The 19,224-nt window shown below is 36.5% G+C and overlaps 1 protein-coding gene across 1 annotated transcript in view; it reads left to right on the top strand.

The window, feature by feature from the left end:
• HCRTR2 (hypocretin receptor 2) overlaps positions 1–15,244 on the top strand; it is a 38,267-nt gene extending 23,023 nt beyond the window's left edge. The window contains exons 4-8 of the mRNA XM_013172269.3: positions 3,037–3,152; positions 9,124–9,344; positions 10,760–10,881; positions 11,993–12,193; positions 14,886–15,244. Of these exons, the coding sequence (XP_013027723.1) occupies positions 3,037–3,152; positions 9,124–9,344; positions 10,760–10,881; positions 11,993–12,193; positions 14,886–15,079 (854 nt within the window). The 3' untranslated portion in view covers positions 15,080–15,244. The remainder of the gene's footprint in view (positions 1–3,036; positions 3,153–9,123; positions 9,345–10,759; positions 10,882–11,992; positions 12,194–14,885) is intronic.
• Positions 15,245–19,224: the final 3,980 nt, after the last annotated feature.

Below are 19,224 nucleotides of genomic sequence, written 5' to 3'. Positions count from 1 at the left end.
CCTATTAAGGTTTATTCTAAAATAAACTTTTTAAGCTGTTTTGCTTCTGCATATTGATAAGTCCAAAACCTCATAGGCATCTTCCTGAGACTAGGGAACCTGGGAACTCTCCATGCTAGAAAACTTGATAGTCTGGTTATTTTTCCCTATTCTTAGAGAAGCTGTCAAGAGTACCAATTTCATTGTGCTTAAGGGGATATTTTGTTTGCTAGACTTCGCAAAACCTTCAGAGTCTGGGTTGTTTTCAGTTTGTATATATGTGTATATAAACACATATAGAAAAATTCTGGCAAAATCCAGAAGCTGCAATTTCAAACGTCTGCCTCCTTGCTTCACTGAATGACAGTCTGGGACTGCAACACAGTGCTGAGAAGGAAACTTTACAGCAGACACAAGAAGGTTTATTTTAGCATACTGATAATTTATCAGGTGGAGTAATCATACTCTATGGCTGGTACTGAGTTGGAACAGCAATCCCACCCCACTCCAATCCTTGTGCCCACTTGTTTTCTTTTCCCCTCCCCTCTTTTCAGCAAAACAGTGGCCAGTGTTGTGAGAAAATCTAAAAATGATCTTCCCCTGTCCCACAACCCATTAAGACACCAACTGATGGAAAGGACAGTTTTCACCTCTTCTGCTTGAGAGTAAGCGGATCAGTGGTTCCAGTCATATGGTTGATATATCACCAAGTCCCATAGACTGATTGATGCTCTCATTTGAGGAGCCTGCAACTTGCCTGCTTGATAAATGAACAGTATCCCAAACCAGCCCTTCCTACTCCTCACTGTTGTGATTGTCAAACAACTTTAAAGCTTTTCTTTGCCTTTAGAAGCTAAACAGACTCATGCTTCTTAGGGAAAAGTTCTACAAAGGGCTTTGCCCTGGGTGGAGGAGGGACAGGTTTCCTTTGATGTGTAGCAGCTGGCACTTTCCAGGTGGCTAAACTTCAAAGACAAGTCTTAGGATCTTTCTCCAACCTGATTCGTCAGTTCTTCGTAGATAGCTAGACTCATTTAATGTTTCACTTTACTTGGAATGATAAATTGGAAGCCATAAACTCCAGATGGCCTTTTAAACATGTACTGTCCTTCCACCTGAAAGGGGCCTGGCTGCCTGCAGAGCATTGATGAGGCAGGTGGCACCTCCTTCTGAATAGAAGGAATGTACTTTCAGCTCTGACCTCCCATGATCCCAGTAAGTTAACGTTACTCCATGTGTGAAGCCTGAATGCCACTGTTTCCCTGTCTGACTGGACTGTTGTGATGCTGCATTTTTGAAGTGTAAAACCAGTTTTCAGATCATCAGTAAACATACAAACCCAAATCATTGCAAGTTATTTAAAAAAAAAAAAAAAAAAAAAGGCCTAAACGGCCTGCCTCTCCCAGGGATATTCACATGAGCCACTGGCTATGGCTGTTCAGTGAAGAGTTGATAACCTGATTTGCTACAGAATCTTAGAGCCAAATGCTACTCATCTAAACTGTTTGAACTGTTTGAACATCAAAGCTGTGAAATCAACATTTCTATTGCCTTTGCTAGCAGTGAACATGGGCTAGATGTTGCCTATTGTATATATATGTGTGGTACTTGGTAACATCTGTATAGCAAGTGTCTGTTTCCCTGATACTGAATTTTTCTGACCAGCTGTTTCAGGATCAACACGGTGTGACATTACAGGAGTCAGGGTTTGAGGGTGAGCCTTGAGTTAACATGATGGTACAGTCCTCTCTACTATGAGAGTTGCGGGCCAGGTCTGCGTATCTCCTTGACTGTTCAACCTCTTAGGGATTCTCCTGACATGCAATTGGACTTCTTGTTTGATAGGGTAAAAAGTCTTACTTTAAGAGGCAGAAAATAAGTTTGATTTACCGAAGATCTCATCTCACGCAACTCAGTTTTTCTTCCTTTCTTTTTATTGAAAGTACAATCAACGCAGAGTTTCAGTTGCAGATCTCACCACCCTGAAACACTGAGAAATTCCAGAAATGAACACAAATATTCCCCAAAATGCAATGTTTAGATTTACCATGCAATCTAACTGCTCATGTAGTGCAGTTTATTTTCTGCTACATTTTGTCACTCTACATAATGTTAATTCCTTTTCTGACGCTGTCCATAAATGTTAAGTTGTAATTAATATCAACATCTGATAATACCAAGCTACATTTGTTGTTACAAAAGTGAAACTAAGTTTTCCAAGCACCAACTGCACATTTGTCCATAATCTAATGACGAAGCTTATGATACAATATTCTTAAAAACACAGCACATTCACAACACTTATGTTAGTCTCTAACATTCATAAATTGTCTTTTGTAAAGAGATACATAGGGCATTACAGCACAGTAGTAGCAAACTCAATATCGTTAAAGTTGTGTCAAAATAACTTGTGAATTTCCTGTTTAGCACATTTGACTGAATTAATTCTGGTTTTGTTCATACAATCACAATAATAAATTGAGTACAGCTAGAAGACACTTTTCTTCTGCCACCAAAAAGTGATTAAAAGAAATCCTGCCCTGTGCAAATGGGAGAAGAGTGTAGAGTACTTCTAATGTGTAGTCTACATTCTATGTTTATAGGTGAGAGACTGTACAAGTTACTCAGGCATATAATTCTGCCTTTGCAGAATTAAAACTAAAGACATTTCTACAACCTCTTAAATGTGTCAAAGATGAGACAGTTTAAGTAACTGGTTAGCAACTGTTAGGTAATGCAATGTTCTATCTTTCATTGATTTAATAAAAACAAAACTTCTTAAGACTTAATACCTTAAAGCAAAAATGTCATATGAAAGCAATAATGTAATAAAAGAGATAAAAGATTCTTGAGATAAGACCATGTTTATAATAGGAACAAAATGTGTATGGAGGTGATTAAAAAATCAGTCCTGGCCATGAGGTTACTGGACGCATCTTCCATTATTACCTATTATGTTTGAAATACACATGCATATTTATATGAATAATGACTTAAAGTGATTTTGAAATATATGTATATTTAAATACCTTTTTTTTTTTTCAATTCTCTTTCCAGCTGAGGTTTACCCCAAAATGTATCACACATGCTTTTTCCTGGTGACATACATGGCACCACTGTGTCTTATGGTGTTGGCTTATTTACAAATATTTCGAAAGTTGTGGTGTCGCCAGGTAAGTCACTTATACTAGCTCTGTTTGTTTGTTGTTGTGGCTAGGTGTTGATTCCCATATGCACCCTTCCCTATATGCTCCATGTGGTCACTTAAGATTGGATTTACATGGATTTTTACATTCAGCCCTGTCAACAGGTCTAGTGACAGTGCTGGCTTACAGTCACCTTGGATGGGAAGGGAGATGCATTCAAAAATCACAGAATCACAGAATCGTCTAGGTTGGAAGAGACCTCCAAGATCACCTAGTCCAAGCTCTGACCTAACACTAACAAGTCCTCCACTAAACCATATCACTAAGCTCTACATCTAAACGTCTCTTGAAGACCTCCAGGGATGGTGACTCAACCACTTCCCTGGGTAGCCCATTCCAGTGTCTAACAACCCTTTCAGTAAAGAAGTTCTTCCTAATATCCAACCTAAACCTCCCCTGGCACAACTTTAGCCCATTCCCCCTCGTCCTGTCACCAGGCACGTGGGAGAATAGACCAACCCCTACCTCACTACAGCCTCCTTTAAGATACCTGTAGAGAGTGATAAGGTTGCCCCTGAGCCTCCTCTTCTCCAGGCTGAAGAATCCCAGCTCCCTCAGCCGCTCCTCGTAAGACTTGTTCTCCAGACCCCTCACCAGCTTCGCTGCCCTTCTCTGGACTCTCTTGAGCACCTTGATGTCCTCCTTGTAGCGAGGGGCCCAAAACTGAACACAGTACTCGAGGTGCGGCCTCACCAGAGCCGAGTACAGGGGGACAATCACTTCCCTAGTCCTGCTGGCCACACTGCTTCTTATACAAACCAGGATGCTGTTGGCCTTCTTGGCCACCTGAGCACACTGCTGGCTCATATTCAGCTGACTATCAACCAGTACTCCCAGGTCCTTCTCTGCCAGGCAGCTTTCCAACCATTCGTCTCCCAGCCTGTAGCTCTGCTTGGGGTTGTTGCACCCCAGGTGCAGGACCCGGCACTTGACCTTGTTGAACTTCATACAGTTGACCTCAGCCCATCGGTCCAGAAGGAAGCCAGGCTGAATGTAAAACTCTTTTTGCTCATGTCTATGAAAGACTCTTACGAGGGAGAGAAAGAGAGGAAAAAGCAACAGAAAAATTGACTGTAGAGAGAGGAAAGGCATTATGTCTGAAATGCTTACTGAAAGACCTTAGGTGATCATATTTGGTGACTGTGTACTGCTAAAGTCTTCTGCAGCAATCAAAAGTTAAGATCGTCCTTCTCATTTTGTTAGTAGTTTGTACAATTGATTTTTTTAAATTTATTTTTCATTCTGTAAAGTCTCTGTTTCATAACAGGTCCAGTCTGAACAAAAGTTGGAATAGAAAGTCCAACTGTCAGAACTGAGATTGGAATTGTCTGATGGAAACCATATGAACCTGGCTATTTTCAGTAATGAGGTCCCTTCCAACATCAACCATTCTGTGATTCTGTAATTTATAACATGAACTTCTAGTTGTTCAAGCCTGACATTAACAATATATGAAAGAAAATGAAAATAGTAAACAACAGACAATCAAGCAAACACACAACATGAGAACTGAAGTGGCAAAAATTATGTGAATTTTTTTAGGAATGTTTTACCCCCTCCAACAATATGAACTGGTGTCAGCTTGTTTGAGAGTCATTTTCTGGGTGTGAGCAGTGCCATAATCTACTGTGTATCAGTCTATGGTCCTCTCTGCCGTCTTCTGCTTTGTCTGGGTTTCATCTATAGCTGTAGGCCCCCACCATCCTGTCCTGTCATTCTATAAAGGACAATAAACTCATCCTGTTGAAGAGATTATGCAACATATTCCTTTTCCTCTCAAATTCTATTCCTCTCAAATGGCTCTAACAGTGGCTGACATTTCTTTCAGGATATGGGCATGAATCACTTCTCTTTCACCATTATGTCTCATATCATCTGAATTTGAGGCTGTCCTGGCCAGTGTATATTATCTGCCACATCAGGAGCATGTTCTACATGGTTCAAATTAAGCCACTGTGGAAGTCCCAACTGTTTTAAAAAATAAAAATCAAACCTTATATTGACAAAAAATATCTCATGAATAATTAAAATATGTGGAAAAATGACTTTATGACATTTTGATATTTGATTTTCAGAATAGCGATTATTCTCACTTCTAATCATATTAGGTTAAACCAAAGTAAAAATCTATCTTTTGAACTTAAAATTATCATTTTTGCTTTTAACTTCTTAGTTTTGCTGAGTTTCTTTTGAAATTAAGTTCAGTCTAACATAGCTCTAAGATGCTGTGTGTTGCTGAATAACTATCTGTGACTCTGTCTTGTGGTGGCCAATGATCTTATCACCGTATTCCTTAACCTTCTGTTTTTTACTTTCTTTACAATCCTCCAATTATCTCAAATTGCCCATAAATTTATTTAATGCGGGTAATTGTTGTTAACCTTCATGTAGCTTGGAAATACTTGCTGGGGTTCAAAGCAGAAGTTGAGTGGCTGGAAACTAAACTGTTTGGGGTCTGTGTGTTTGTTTTCAGTTGTGTTTTCAGTTTCATCTTCACAATATTTCTTTTCCTTATATATGTTGTACACTCACAAGTTTAGGGTAATTCTTTTTATTTTTCTTTTTTTTTTTTTTTGGTGGCAAAAAGGCAAATACTTCGTAGTGCTGTCAGTGATGTAAAATTACAGATGTCTTGTTTCCTAGCTTAGGTGATAGCACTGTGTATAAGAGGCTGTAGTAAGTGAAATTAAAACCACTTCACATCTATTAACAATTGTTACTTGGCTGCAGACATCAGACATTTGTCTAAGTGCAACAGGTGTGCCATAATCAGTCATGTAGAGCAAATGAACACAGTGCTGTAAGTATATTACTTGATAATGCCTTCGATTAAGAAATCACAGTTTATGAGAACTTCCGTTAAATATAGTGATCCTATTGCAAGGTACAAAGAGCCTTCCAGGTGTACATGACCAAAAAAAAACTCAAAAACTTAATGCTTTCTATGTGTTACAGTTTTCTAAGGATTCTTTTTTTTTTTTTTTTTGAATGGAGTGTGCTGTGCATGCTAAAGAAAAATTTATAAGGTGTCCATATGATACTTTGTGCAAGAGCTCTTAATATTACTGATTATGTCTTCAAGCACATCTTTACATATAAGATTTGCAATCTTTGATTTAGTGATTCATCTGTGCAAAGGCAAGCACAATCATGCCACAAATATTAAGATTTCAAGTAATTTATTTTAATTATTAGAAAGGAAGTAGTGACTTAGAAGACAGTGTTCTCTTGTGGATTTTGAGTGGATTAAAAATGCCATCTGAACAAATAAATAGGACTGAATGGACATGGTAAAAGTGTTGATACATAATTCATATTATCAAGTCTTGTATACTCGGTTTTATTGATGTCCAAATGCATTGACACTAAAGTCTATTTATATTAATAGCTAGGAACCCTGCCCATTTTTATTTTGGCAGCTGAAATATTCCTTTCCAATCTTTGCAAACAGTTATTGCATTTGGAAAGATTTTGTCTGCTTATAAATCCATTGACAATAATTTGAGGAGGTAGAGGAAAGGTGCAACAGAAAGTAACTATGCAAATTTTAGTACTTGTTTGGACACAGCTAGAGGCCTCTTAGTGAAATTTTGGGATTATACAAATTCTACATAACTATCTCTATAACTGATTCAACAACCAAAACAAATACATGTATTATGCTGGCATTTGTATACTTGTGCATGCATAATGCATGTTTGTTGCATTGTTTACATAAATGCCTATTTGTAAATGTCTCTCTGTACACAAACACTTATGAAGTGTTTTGTCTCTTAGAAGATACTCATTCAGCTATGCATCTGTGAGTATATAGCACTTCTTTTTTTCCTGTTAAAATTCTTACTGTATCATTGGTTAGTATACTACCAGTAGCAAAGCCCAGTTATTTGCCAGGTAAAGACAAAGGAAAAAAAGGTTCGGTAGAAAGTTTCTCAGTACAAACTCATGAAGATTTAGCAATTTGATATGTAGTACAGTGACATAGTACATGTATAGAGTCCCTACCTTTAATCACCTATTTGATAAGCTATTGAAGACTGCTGAAATAGCAGAAAAGACTCTTCTACCTACACAGACAGGTAGAAACCATGTACACTGTCATGTCTAACATTTCTGTAGAAATAGCTGTTTTGAGAAACTTCACTGAAGTTGCATCTAGCTACTAAGGAAGCTGGTCACAGTATTCTTCCAGTGAATCTCTGGCATAATCAGGAGGGATAAGTCAGGAGAGATTTGGCTGAGTTTCTCTGCTTCCATTTCCATTATCTGAATGGTAATTCGGATAAATGGTAATTTGGTATGAGTGAAGAAGAATTAAAAGTTTCCATTTCTAAGTTAGAACACAAAAACAAAGTACCACTGATAAGACAGAATCAGAATCTTAGCTTATGATCCCTGTAGTGCATGGCAAACACACATTGTGGTGCTACAACCCACAGCTAAGTATGTTAAATCCCTTGGAATAGGACAAAACATGTCCAGGTGTAAAACTGTCTTGACTTATTTAGCTGAATGAGTGGGAATCCTCAGAAGAAGTGCAAGTTTTTTTTTCCTTTGTGTCCACAGAGACAATAGTTAAAATTAAATAAATAATAATAATAAAAATAAAGTTATAATATATCTACCTGTTCTGCTTCATTGATTTACTGTTCATTATAAAAAAGCTTTGCCAAAGGATTCCAATAGTTGTAAATCAGGTTTGATGGTGCACATAAATGCTAAATTAAGGGCTTGTCTGTGCAAGGAAACTATTCATGAAAAAATGCATAATAGCTATTATAGAACAATTCTGCATTTGCATACTTTAATTTTAGAATAAGTGTTTCCCCTTTAACTTGTTTTTTGTTTGTTTGTTTTTTCTGAAGAAAAAAATAAAAAAGAAAAAAATATATACAAAATCTCATTCTCTTCTGGGCACTTTTTGTGGATTAGCCCTACTTTTTAAAATTCTACAATTGAGGATGTGAATTCTGCACATAATTTTAAGTATGAACAATTTTACACTCATGGGACTTGTCACCCTGCAGACAATTTCACTACTTATGAATAAAACTAAATTTCTGCCCAAAAGATTTTCACAATGTACAATATTGAAAACGTTATAAATGTCATTGATTTCTCTGAGAAAGTCCTTGCCATCTGTAGTCTTATGAATGAGGCTGTAGGCAGGAAATAATTTTGAAAAACTGAAGCAAAATTTCTTTATTTGGCCTGGCTTTTATGAGTGCACACAAAGCAAAGACAGAGATTTTTATTTTTTTTTAATAGCTAGGTGCTACATCTACCCATCGCATGGTGTCTTTGGCTAACATAACTCTTCCTGTTGGAACTCTTCTGTGATTCTCCCATTCCTCACTATGTATTCATTCAATTTTGAAGAGCTTTGCATGGAGATCCACATTTTAGCTGTGACCTCTTTAGCTGTTTCATTGTCTTTTAGGTTGTATATTTGACATTTTTATAGCTCTTAAACTTATGTGGGCTTTCAATCCTTGCTTTTCAATGCTGAGAAGTTGTTTAATATCTTAAAGTAGCAACATAGTAATAGAATAATCTATTGTCATACAGAAAACATTTAACCTAGATCTTCATAGCAACATAACTATAGTAGTAGTAAGTATGTAGTCAGAAGATGTTGGTAAGTATGATAGTCTGAAGATATAAGCAAGGCAACTTAAGTGGGAAGTGAGGATAATTTTAATGCATCAGTTGGTATATTTGGACAAAACAGTTTTTGTGCACTCCTTCAAGTGTGTCTGAAATCTGGTTTGATTCTTCCATCTACATCAGTTAATTTATTTATTTAAAAAAAAAATACTTTTCCATACAAGCTTACCTTGTATATGTCAACATGTCTATTTTTCTTGTTATAGAAACCCACAGTGCTAGTTTTTCAAAGTGCTAATTTTGAGGATGTCTCTTGTTCTGTCTTGTTTAGATCCCAGGAACTTCTTCAGTAGTTCAGAAAAAATGGAAGTCTCTGCAGCCTTCAACACAGCAACGAGGGCTGGGACAGTCAACAAAGTCAAAGATCAGTGCTGTGGCAGCTGAAATAAAACAGATTCGTGCAAGAAGGAAAACAGCACGTATGTTAATGGTTGTCCTCCTGGTTTTTGCACTTTGCTATCTACCAATTAGCATCCTGAATGTCTTGAAAAGGTAAAGTTTATCCCAAAATGTAAACACTTTCTGTCTAAATACAACCCAATGTTATGAGATTTCACTTATTCTGACAGATACTTTTGAAGAAACCTACCTATTTCATGATAAAGAAATTGAAAATGAGCATACAGTTGCAAGAAAAAGATGTATCTAACTAATCTGCAGTACTGAAACTGTAGGCCAGATAATACAAGCCTTATTAATAAGCTCTTCCTCATGAAAATGATTTAACCCATCTCCTCATTAAAACCTGTCATTTAGATGGGATTACAGCTTTTTTGCTGTAAATGAACCCTGGAAGTTCATTTCCCTAAAGCAGAAGCTGAAGGTTATCAAGAGAGAATAGCGTTGTGGCTTGGCCCCAAGGATTGTACCCAAGCTCCATCATACACAATTTTGAGATCCAATTTTCAGCCTGATTTTAGGCTAATCCTTTAGTTCTCCAGGAAGCTCCTTTTCACTTTTTTACCCTTTTATCTCCCGCTCATTTAAGATGTAATTGTTTACACTCTGCTTTTTGTACAGTGCTTGACAGGTTTTGATATAGTTACATCTCTTGAGACCTCTGGCATGTCAATAAGTAATGACATATAGCAGATTTTATCTGGAAGCCATTAGCTGATTTCAAGAGGGAAAGCATCCTAAAAAAAGAAACACTTCTGTTGGTGCTTGAGGAATATTTAATTTTTTAAGTAGTTTCAAGTTGTATACAAAAGCTAAAATACATCCCACTCAGTTCTGGCACTTTCCTGAGGTCTAATTTAAGTACTTTTCATCCTCAGGTCCCTTGGTAGTTAATGCAAAGAGAACGAAGTATTTCCATATGGCAGCTCAGGCTACCTCTGATCTGAACGACAGAGTAACTACAAAGACAGTTTCAATTACAGTAGCAGAGAAGGCCTGTAGTTAGATTTGTGTTTAAATAGCTAAATTAAGTGTAAGGAACCTATGTAAAGCAGATTTCTCTAGGACAGAAGCTGTTATTGTAGCCTCCATAGCTCAGTTCTGGACCAGTTCAGTGCTTTTCTAATTCCACAGAGACCTTGTTTGTTGGGAATGGGCCTAGAGCTGGAAACCTCAATGACATTAATTGGTCAAAAGAGACTTTTCCCATGTTTATTTGGTTTTTTTGATTGTTTGTTTTTTATCTAACAGCCACTAACTTTGGCTACTTAGCAGAAAAGTCCTATATCTGCACTGTTGCAAAGTAAAGTACTTATGTGTCTATAGTCTCTCTATTGTGCAAAAACACAAAGAAAATATTTTGAGGCATAGGGAGAAGATTTCGTTCTCTCAAGAGAACAAGAAGTGTTCAATCAGCTTTTCTGTGACAAATAAGTAATCAGAGAGAAAATTAGTCTAGAAGTTGTGATGACCTCTTTATTTTCAGATTTGCTTTTCTTTTTCTTTAGGGTTTTTGGGATGTTTAATCATGCTGATGACAGAGAAACTGTATATGCCTGGTTCACATTCTCACACTGGCTTGTATATGCAAACAGTGCAGCCAATCCTATTATTTATAACTTCCTCAGTGGTAAGTTGCTGTTACCTAGAACTCAAGTTTAATGTATAGTTTAAATGTAATGAGCCATAGCAAATAAAATTAATGACTGTGTAACATCAGTAGAGCTCCTCCAGTGGGAGCTAGATCCTCTTCTTGGAACAAGTTGCCTGATGTATCCCATTACCTTCAGGCTATCTACCTATAACTAACCTAAATAGTGTCAGGGACTGAGTCCAAGTGCTTGAATTTGACTGTCCATGCCATTAATTTTTTAGAGAAGTCACTGGCATGACTTTGATCTGAAACAATTACTATTTCCCTAAATCTCTGGATACTGTCTGAGAGTTATCACAGGCCAAGGGCTGTCCCCATTTGGCATTTTATATGCAGCTATCAGATTTTGGAAGCTGTGAGTGTTTAGTAACACTTGCATGGTCAGACTATGCCAACTAGGTTCAAGGCCAAAGAACCAATCAGGATGTTATTTACTTAAGTTTGTCTTAGATAGTATTTGCCTTATTTGGCTATGAATGGCAGAAAGAGGACCTAAACTGGTAGTATTAGAGCCAAATGCAGGGAGGCAAAAGTTTGTTAATCCTCACTACACATTTGCCCTCTGTGTTTTTTGTGGTGTGTAGTGTGAGGATGATCTGAACAATTTACCCTGAGCTCTGAAATCAGGCTTTTGAACCCTTTGAATATTCTTTTAAAATGTATTGAAGTTGAAATATGGGTTAACCATGCTTCTCATTTCACATGTCAAGCAATGATCCAGTCATTTAAGCCTACTACTGCTCAATTGGTTGTTTTTGTTAAATGTGTTGTGAATCAACAAGCTATCAACACCATAATTTCATAAATCCTTCTACTTTGTCCATCCTGTCTAGCCAAGAATAATTTAGGCTTCATACCACACCTAACATATCTTCTTACAAAGGTTATATTTTGTCTGTCATTCTCTAAGTTGTTGAAATTGTGATTTCCTACTTTAGTAGCATTAGAAAAACATCTGTTTCCAGATATTCCAGAATATTCTGGATTAAATTTGTATTAGATAGCTGTTTCTTTCTAATCTATGAAGTTGGTTGAAACATGGTTTACAGTAAATTTTTTTCCATTAATCTTTTTTTGTGCTTAACAGGGAAGTTTAGAGAAGAATTTAAAGCAGCATTTTCTTGTTGCATCTTTGGCATTCACAGTCACCATGATGAACGGCTTACCAGGGGTCGTGCCAGTACAGAGAGTCGGAAATCCTTGACCACCCAGATCAGCAATTTTGATAATGTTTCAAAACTTTCAGAACATGTTGTATTGACCAACATAAACACAATTCCAGCAAATGGTACTGCACCTATTACCCACTGGTAGTATACTTGTCCCTATGTTTTTTGATGCCATGAAATTAAAATTTAATCGTGCATAGAAAAATCTTTGAATTTAAGCAGAGCACAGTGAGAGAAAGGTGCTCACAATTAAGAACTGACAGTAAGAAAAGTAATTGATAAGATATATTTTATAGAGTATGCTACAACTTTGATTATATTGTGAATCAAAATCTCATATAATTTATTTTAAAATCTGAGTTGCAATTGGGGAGAGTAGGGTAAAGGTATTTTATTTAAATATTTTCTTTGGATCTCTGCATTCTTTAGTCTCCTAAGTATAAAAAGAACAGGTACCTAAAGGAGTGAAAATAATTTTCCACAGAGTTGCAATGTGTTTATAAAGAGGTATATTCTAGTCAGAGTTAATTCTCTGAAGTTGTGGAATATTTTATAACAGATATCTCTCTTAGCCAGAATTGGGCGTACAGACTGTACTACATGAATATCCTTGACTTTTTCACCAGACAAATATCTGCTCACCAGACATTCTGATGTGGGTTGGGCTGATCCAATAAGAAAGTCACATGAATTTCTGTTCTCACATTTTTATTTTATTTTATTTTATTTTGATCCTTTTCCTGTTGTTTAGGTATTGTATGTATTGAGGATCAGCTGGGAGACCAATCTTGATCTTTCTCTAATACAGATTGATAAACAGATGACTATAGTCTAAAATGAAAGGCAGAAATTGTTCAAGCTTTCCCAATTCCAGGTAGACACTGAAATGATTGTGCAATTCCCTAGCTTTGTGAAAAAATGGAAAATGACGTATAATATATTATTTGATATTTCTCAATACATTATATCTCAGCTGGACTTTACAAGGGATGGGATTCATCCTTCTTCTCCTAAGGGTGTGAATGTTAGTTGTCTAGAAATTATCTCAGGCTAGGACTATATAGCTATATATTGATAACAGAGAAATTGATATGTCCAAGGACAGCTAGTCTATTCCTGAAAGTGATATCTAAAAAGGAAGAAATAAATTACCTCTGAAGACATAGGTTCTCTCCACTTATTGTAGAATATGCACAGGATGACTCACTTAGACACTTCCATTTCAAACCGTTAAGGTTACTTGCCCAAACATAGGATTCTACTAGGTGCCTTTCTAAAGCAAAAGCTGAAGTCTGGATTGGACACTCCATGATGTCTAAAGCAATAGATACTAACATGTTGGAAAACAAACCCAGATACAAATTTCTTCTGTATTAACAAGAGGAGTTTTTTCCTCTAGGACTTTAGGGTGGGATTTAAATTCAAGATGAAGATACCTAAATGTAGGTACAAAAAGGTGCTGTATGTGTATAAGCACCCAAAAGAGATATAGTCTTGATTAGGTTACATAAACACAGGTATCTGAGACTCCTTATGGTACTCTTTTTACCCTACAGTTTTACGGTACTCTTTTTGCCCTACATTTGCTGGTCCAGAAGCACACATATCCTCTGTTACACTTGCCATCTCTAATGGGCTGGTGGGCACAGTCCTATGCCCAAGTGTTTAAAAAGGACACTAATGCTTTGCTAGCTGTACTGAGCCCCTATAAACACAGTCAACAATGCCTAAAATGCCTTTTAACACACTCCAGAGTAGGTACCTGGCCATTAACCACTGTCCACTCTCCACGTTGTAACCATGTTGGCCAGATTTCCACTGAGTACAAATTTAGACACCTAAATTGTCTTATGTGTTGATACCTAAAATCAGGTTTCTTAATCTTGAACTGAATCTCATGTGCAGTCTTAATGGCAAGCATGGTATTCCTCTTTTTCTGGTGATCACATACTCACATGGAAAGTGCTGGGGTAGTGGAGAGCCCCAGTCCTTTGAAAAACAGATTACAAACACACAAAAAAAAAAAAGTCTTGTTTTGGAATCAGGTACAGATTGTCATCTGCTCCTGATCAGTGAAGACATTCCTGTAATCAGTGGAGCTTTCCTGTAAACCTGTTCTTACTGAAGTCCTTATGAAATGCTCCAGCTACCCTAAGACTTTGTGATTGCTTTAATTAAAAGATGCCTTCCCCAGACTGAGAAATAAAGTTGCATACTTAAGAATAAATTTCAAATAAAGGAGACAAGGCTGGCAAGGAAAAGAGTTCTAGGCATGGAATTTCTGGCAGAGTGTTAAGATGAGGTATACATCTTATTCACTCTTGCGCTGTGTTTCAGCTATACAAGTATTAGTCTTGCAAAGTCACAGTCTGTATGTGCAGTAAAGCTCTTCTAGATCTAGCAAAGACTAACCAACAATAGGATTGCAGTGACCTTTACACTAATCATTCTCCTTTTCCTTCCTCTCCCATATTGACAACTGAACCTGTAGTGCTCCACTGATCACAACGGCACCTGGATAAGGAAGACGGGGCAATTTACCAAATAGCACATGTTAAATAAGTAGTAGAACACATTTAAAATGTTTAAAAGTTTAAAAAATTAAAGTTTATGCATCAGAAATGCCCTTAAGCTTCAGTCAAGAAGTATTTGCTTAAAATTTGCAGTGCAATTGAATCATTTTTTTGGCAGGCCATTTTGTTAATAGATCACCATCTCTCTATACAGTTCAGAGAAAGTGCCAATCACAGGGTGAGCCAGTCAGCTACCAGCTACAAGCAGTAAGTTCATCTTAAAATCTTTATCTTACAGGTATCACAGATACACTCAGCCCATTGAAGTCAGTGGAATTGCAACTCCACATACCAGGGATGAACATGACTTCAAATTTAGACGAAGCAGTGAGAATTTCTGCAGAATGCACTGGCAACACAGAGAATGCAGAGTGGGATAAATTTGTCCCCAGCATAACTAAATTTACCTCGATGGAGTTACAGCAAGGATGACTTTGGCTCAATACATGTACAACCACCTGAGAATGCCACAGTTTTTTAGCTGTGTTACAGACTAGGACAACTGGACAAAGGGATTCCTGCAAAACGACTGCCTCTTCTATTTCTTCTCAGTCTTATGGAAACCTACTTACCTCAGTATGAGCTAAAAGAACATGTCTTTAGAAGTCTTTTTAAAGATTGGATTGTATCATACTTTGTAAATACTGTAGATATTTATTTTTATATATTTTAGATTCTGTGGAATGTTCCAAAACGTATCATATAAAGAACTCTAAGTATTTGAAAGAAGTCTCAATCATCATTTATTTATATCCTCTTTCTATTAATGAATTACTTATTTACAAGGAATGCTTACTTATGCACTGGTGATATTCTGGAATTACTTTGCACTTCTAGTACAACGCTTGTAGTAAATTCTATGTTCATTAAGGAATTTTCACTTTAGATTGATTTTGGGAGATTCCAGGGTGCTTTTCTAAGCACAGACATGCTTCTAAGATGTGAACACAAAGTGCAGCAAGTCACACCCGTTTTCATAAAATTACACTAAATAGCCAGTCTTTTTTTTTTTCTTCAGATGAGTGCCTAGAAAGCAACTACTTAAATAAAACTTACATGGTGCTCAAAGATGCTATAAGCTCAAAATTCCTACTCAGGCCAATAGGAATAACAACTGTCAGCACCCCTGAAGAACTGGACATTTTAACTTTGGTAGCTCATTTTAGTCCATAATGTCTGCAAGTGTTACTCCAGAAGATCTCTGAAGATACTTAAAATAGAAAGCATTGGTTATTTTGCTTGTTTTCACAGTTGTTTTCTCTCAACTGCCATTTAATACTAATGATACAAACAACAGATTTATGTGCCAAGAAAATGTCAAGTTTTGAAAAATTAAAATAAAGTATTTCTCTCTGGAAATTTAGAGGAGATATCTCATTGGTCTGGTAGATCAAGTACTCACACATCCATTTTCTATTTATGGAAGAAGCTCCCTGGCCTGGGGCTTCCTACCACACATTGTATTTTTTTATTATTTTTCTTTTTTCTTTATGAATGAAGATAATGCATCCCTGGTGACTTAGTTTATTAAGGATAAAGTTCACTGTCAGTTTTTGACTCCTGCAGCTCTTTTTTGACATGCTGGAAATGGAGTTTCTGACCTTAATTTTCCCTTTAGTCAGATAATTTTTTCTCTATTGTTTGCTTAGTTCTCTTTTCTTATTTTCACTCAGATCTACCAATTAAAAATATATTACTAGGGATTTCTTTTAGTCACAACTTAAACATAACAATACCTTTTTTTGAGAGAGAGAATATAAGTAAAAGATGAGACATAGCCACTTACACATCTATTTCACATCTATTCATTTATTTATTTATTTCCTGGCCAGAGCAAATAGCTTATCTTCCAGACACAAGCGATACAATTGGCACTTATCTAAGTTTTTTAATTATAAGGATGGGTACAAAGTGTTAACTAATTCTTGCCTGAGCATCAAATATGGCTATCCAGGTAAAGATTTGGTTATTTTTATGAAAGAAAAAAAAAATTGGGTTTTCTAAATGAAATATTTTAATGCAAATATTCTTATTTATTTATTTATTTTATTCATTCCTTTTATTTCACAAAATTTGAGAAAAACTTTGACATTTTCTTCTGAAAGTTTTCTGTAAAGATAAACCCAATAGTGAAACTGGAACATACAGGAGAGGAGAGCAGATATAAATAAAGATAGAAACAGGTGCGAGAAGACGGAAAGATTTTAACAGCAATACAGAATTTAATGTCTTTTGTGTGTGACAGAAATTAAAGTATCTTAAGCTTCTGGACTTCTCTTGACATATGAAGTAATACTTAAAATTAAGTTTGGGGTGAGTTAGAAGAGTGGTTGGCTGACTGCCATATCTACAAAACTTTGCCAACATGGCTATTTTGATGTATAGCTGTTCCTGTCTTCAATAAGAATAGGATTGCAAAACTGCTCTACTCCTTCTTCTTATCCATCAGAATGATCACTTGAGGAAAGAGCATTTCTTATCCAGCCTTTAAATATTGAAAAAGATCCGAAAGCGGAGCTTAAATTGGGTTTTGTTACCTCTAGCTGCTTTGGTTTTCTAATATTTTCACTAGCAATTTAGGAGAATAGAAATTGAGTTCTAATGCCATTGTTCCTATTTGGTCATAGCACCATTAGACATGGAGTTTGAATCACAACATATTTGTTCCCGAGTAGATAATTGGTGTTTGTGCCACCATCTTTCTGGTACATTGTTTCTCAACATATTTCACAGTCTTGGAGAATTGATATCCTGATCTCCTGCTGCTTTTTGTTGTCACTGTAGTGCTAAGCTGATGCCCTGCAGTCGCAATGACTGCAAAATAATTTCTTCTCTCCTCCTCCAAAAAGGTCATTTTTTTCCCCCTTTTCTTCTGGACTGCATAGAGGGCACAATGTCATTCTAGGATATGAGTAAAATTGATGGATGTCGTTAAACTGGAGAGTGCATCATGGGAAGGAGCACACATTAAACTTTACCTTAACTCTGCTCTCACTGTAAAATGCATCACAACCTACTGCTGCATGTTAAAATCAGCCAAGGCAAGTTTAGCCATCCAAACTAAAATTTGTCTCACAGCTAAACAGCTGTCAGTCTATTCCATTCACTTGAAAATAAGTCCTCTTTTTTTTTTTTTCTTGCTGTTGGATATGTTGAAGAAAAAGTATTTTATTTTATTGAATACACTTTAAAAAATAATAAATTTACTAAGTTAAAGTCAGTTATAAAAAAAATAATAATAATACATGCAACATTGTATTTTCCTCAGCTAAACAGAGAAAAAGTAAAATCCAAACTCCTCTCAAGCTCTGGCTCTGCCAATAGAGATAGAATTTCACCTACCTTATATCTCTGCTTTTTATGCTGGATGTTTTATGGTTCCTTTTTGTTTAAATCTTTCAAGGACCAAATGCAATTAAAAATGTTCTCTATGGTATAAGCAACTTGCAAAAACAAGTCTCATGAGTGGAATGGTGAGATCAATAAAGATATACTGCTCACTCCTCCTTCCAGTGCAAGAATCAAAAAGCATCCAGTCAAGCTAGGAGGTGATACCACTTGTCAGTGTGTATGCTAAATTTTTGCATGAGCTCATAGGAATACAGGACTTGTTTACAGGAGCAAAGTGCGTGGAATGGTCCTCCAGCTCAAAAAGTTCTTCACTGGAAAATGATTGTTGTCTGAGTATTCAGCCACCTTATATTAGCTGTAGTCTTATGTTTTTTCATAGTACTTTGTCTAGTAGGTGGACAGGTAGCTAGGTGAACAAGAGTTGGGATGGGCTTTCCATCTGAACTCTTACAGCATGTCTAGTGTTATAGTCCATGCTATCTACTCTTGCTTCAGCTGGATCTGGGTTTTTAAGTACATGGCTTTACTCATATGTTTCATTTCTGACTTGTCAGGTTGTCTGAGAGTTGTTCAGTAGTTGAAGTAAATTATGCATATATGTATACCTCTGTTTCTTTTAGCTTATTCCTTGCAGAAATACATTTAAATTAGAAAAGGGAAACCACTTTTTTTTTTTATCTCATTTCCTGCATTTATCTACAGAGAAACAACTTCAGCTGACATGTCACTGATTGTACAATTTTGGGTTGGCCAGTTTCTGACTCCAGTATGGCAAATTGTTTTTGTTTGTTTTTTGTTGATGGTGGTGGGTTTTTTGTTTGTTTGCTTGCTTTTTGATGTATCTTAATGAAACTCCTGAATTTAGATGCCTAGTCTGTATAGACTTGTTAATAACATGTGTTATTAACAAGTCTATACAGTAAGTACTATGGAACGTGCAAGACTGTTCCTCTGTCTGACTGTTCCTCAAGTCTATACACTAAGTACTATGGAAAAGTGTAAGACTGTTCCTCTGGTCTGCTGTCCAACATGCTCCACAGCTACTCTTTCTACTTAATAGACCATGAGCCTGTCCCACATCTGAGATGAAAACAATCAAACTCACTTCTAAAACGTTACAGAAAAGCGATCAGACACAGCAATAGGTAAACAAGACTGAGTGCTTGAAAGCGCATTTTCCGGAGAGATTATAAGCATCAGCCAAAGCCTCACACTCTGTTAGTTCT

Source organism: Anser cygnoides, chromosome 3, assembly GCF_040182565.1.
Source record: "Anser cygnoides isolate HZ-2024a breed goose chromosome 3, Taihu_goose_T2T_genome, whole genome shotgun sequence".
Classification (NCBI taxonomy): Eukaryota; Metazoa; Chordata; class Aves; order Anseriformes; family Anatidae; genus Anser; species Anser cygnoides.
The sequence above is the reverse complement of the archived record's forward strand: the minus strand, read 5'-3'. Positions and strand labels throughout refer to the sequence as shown.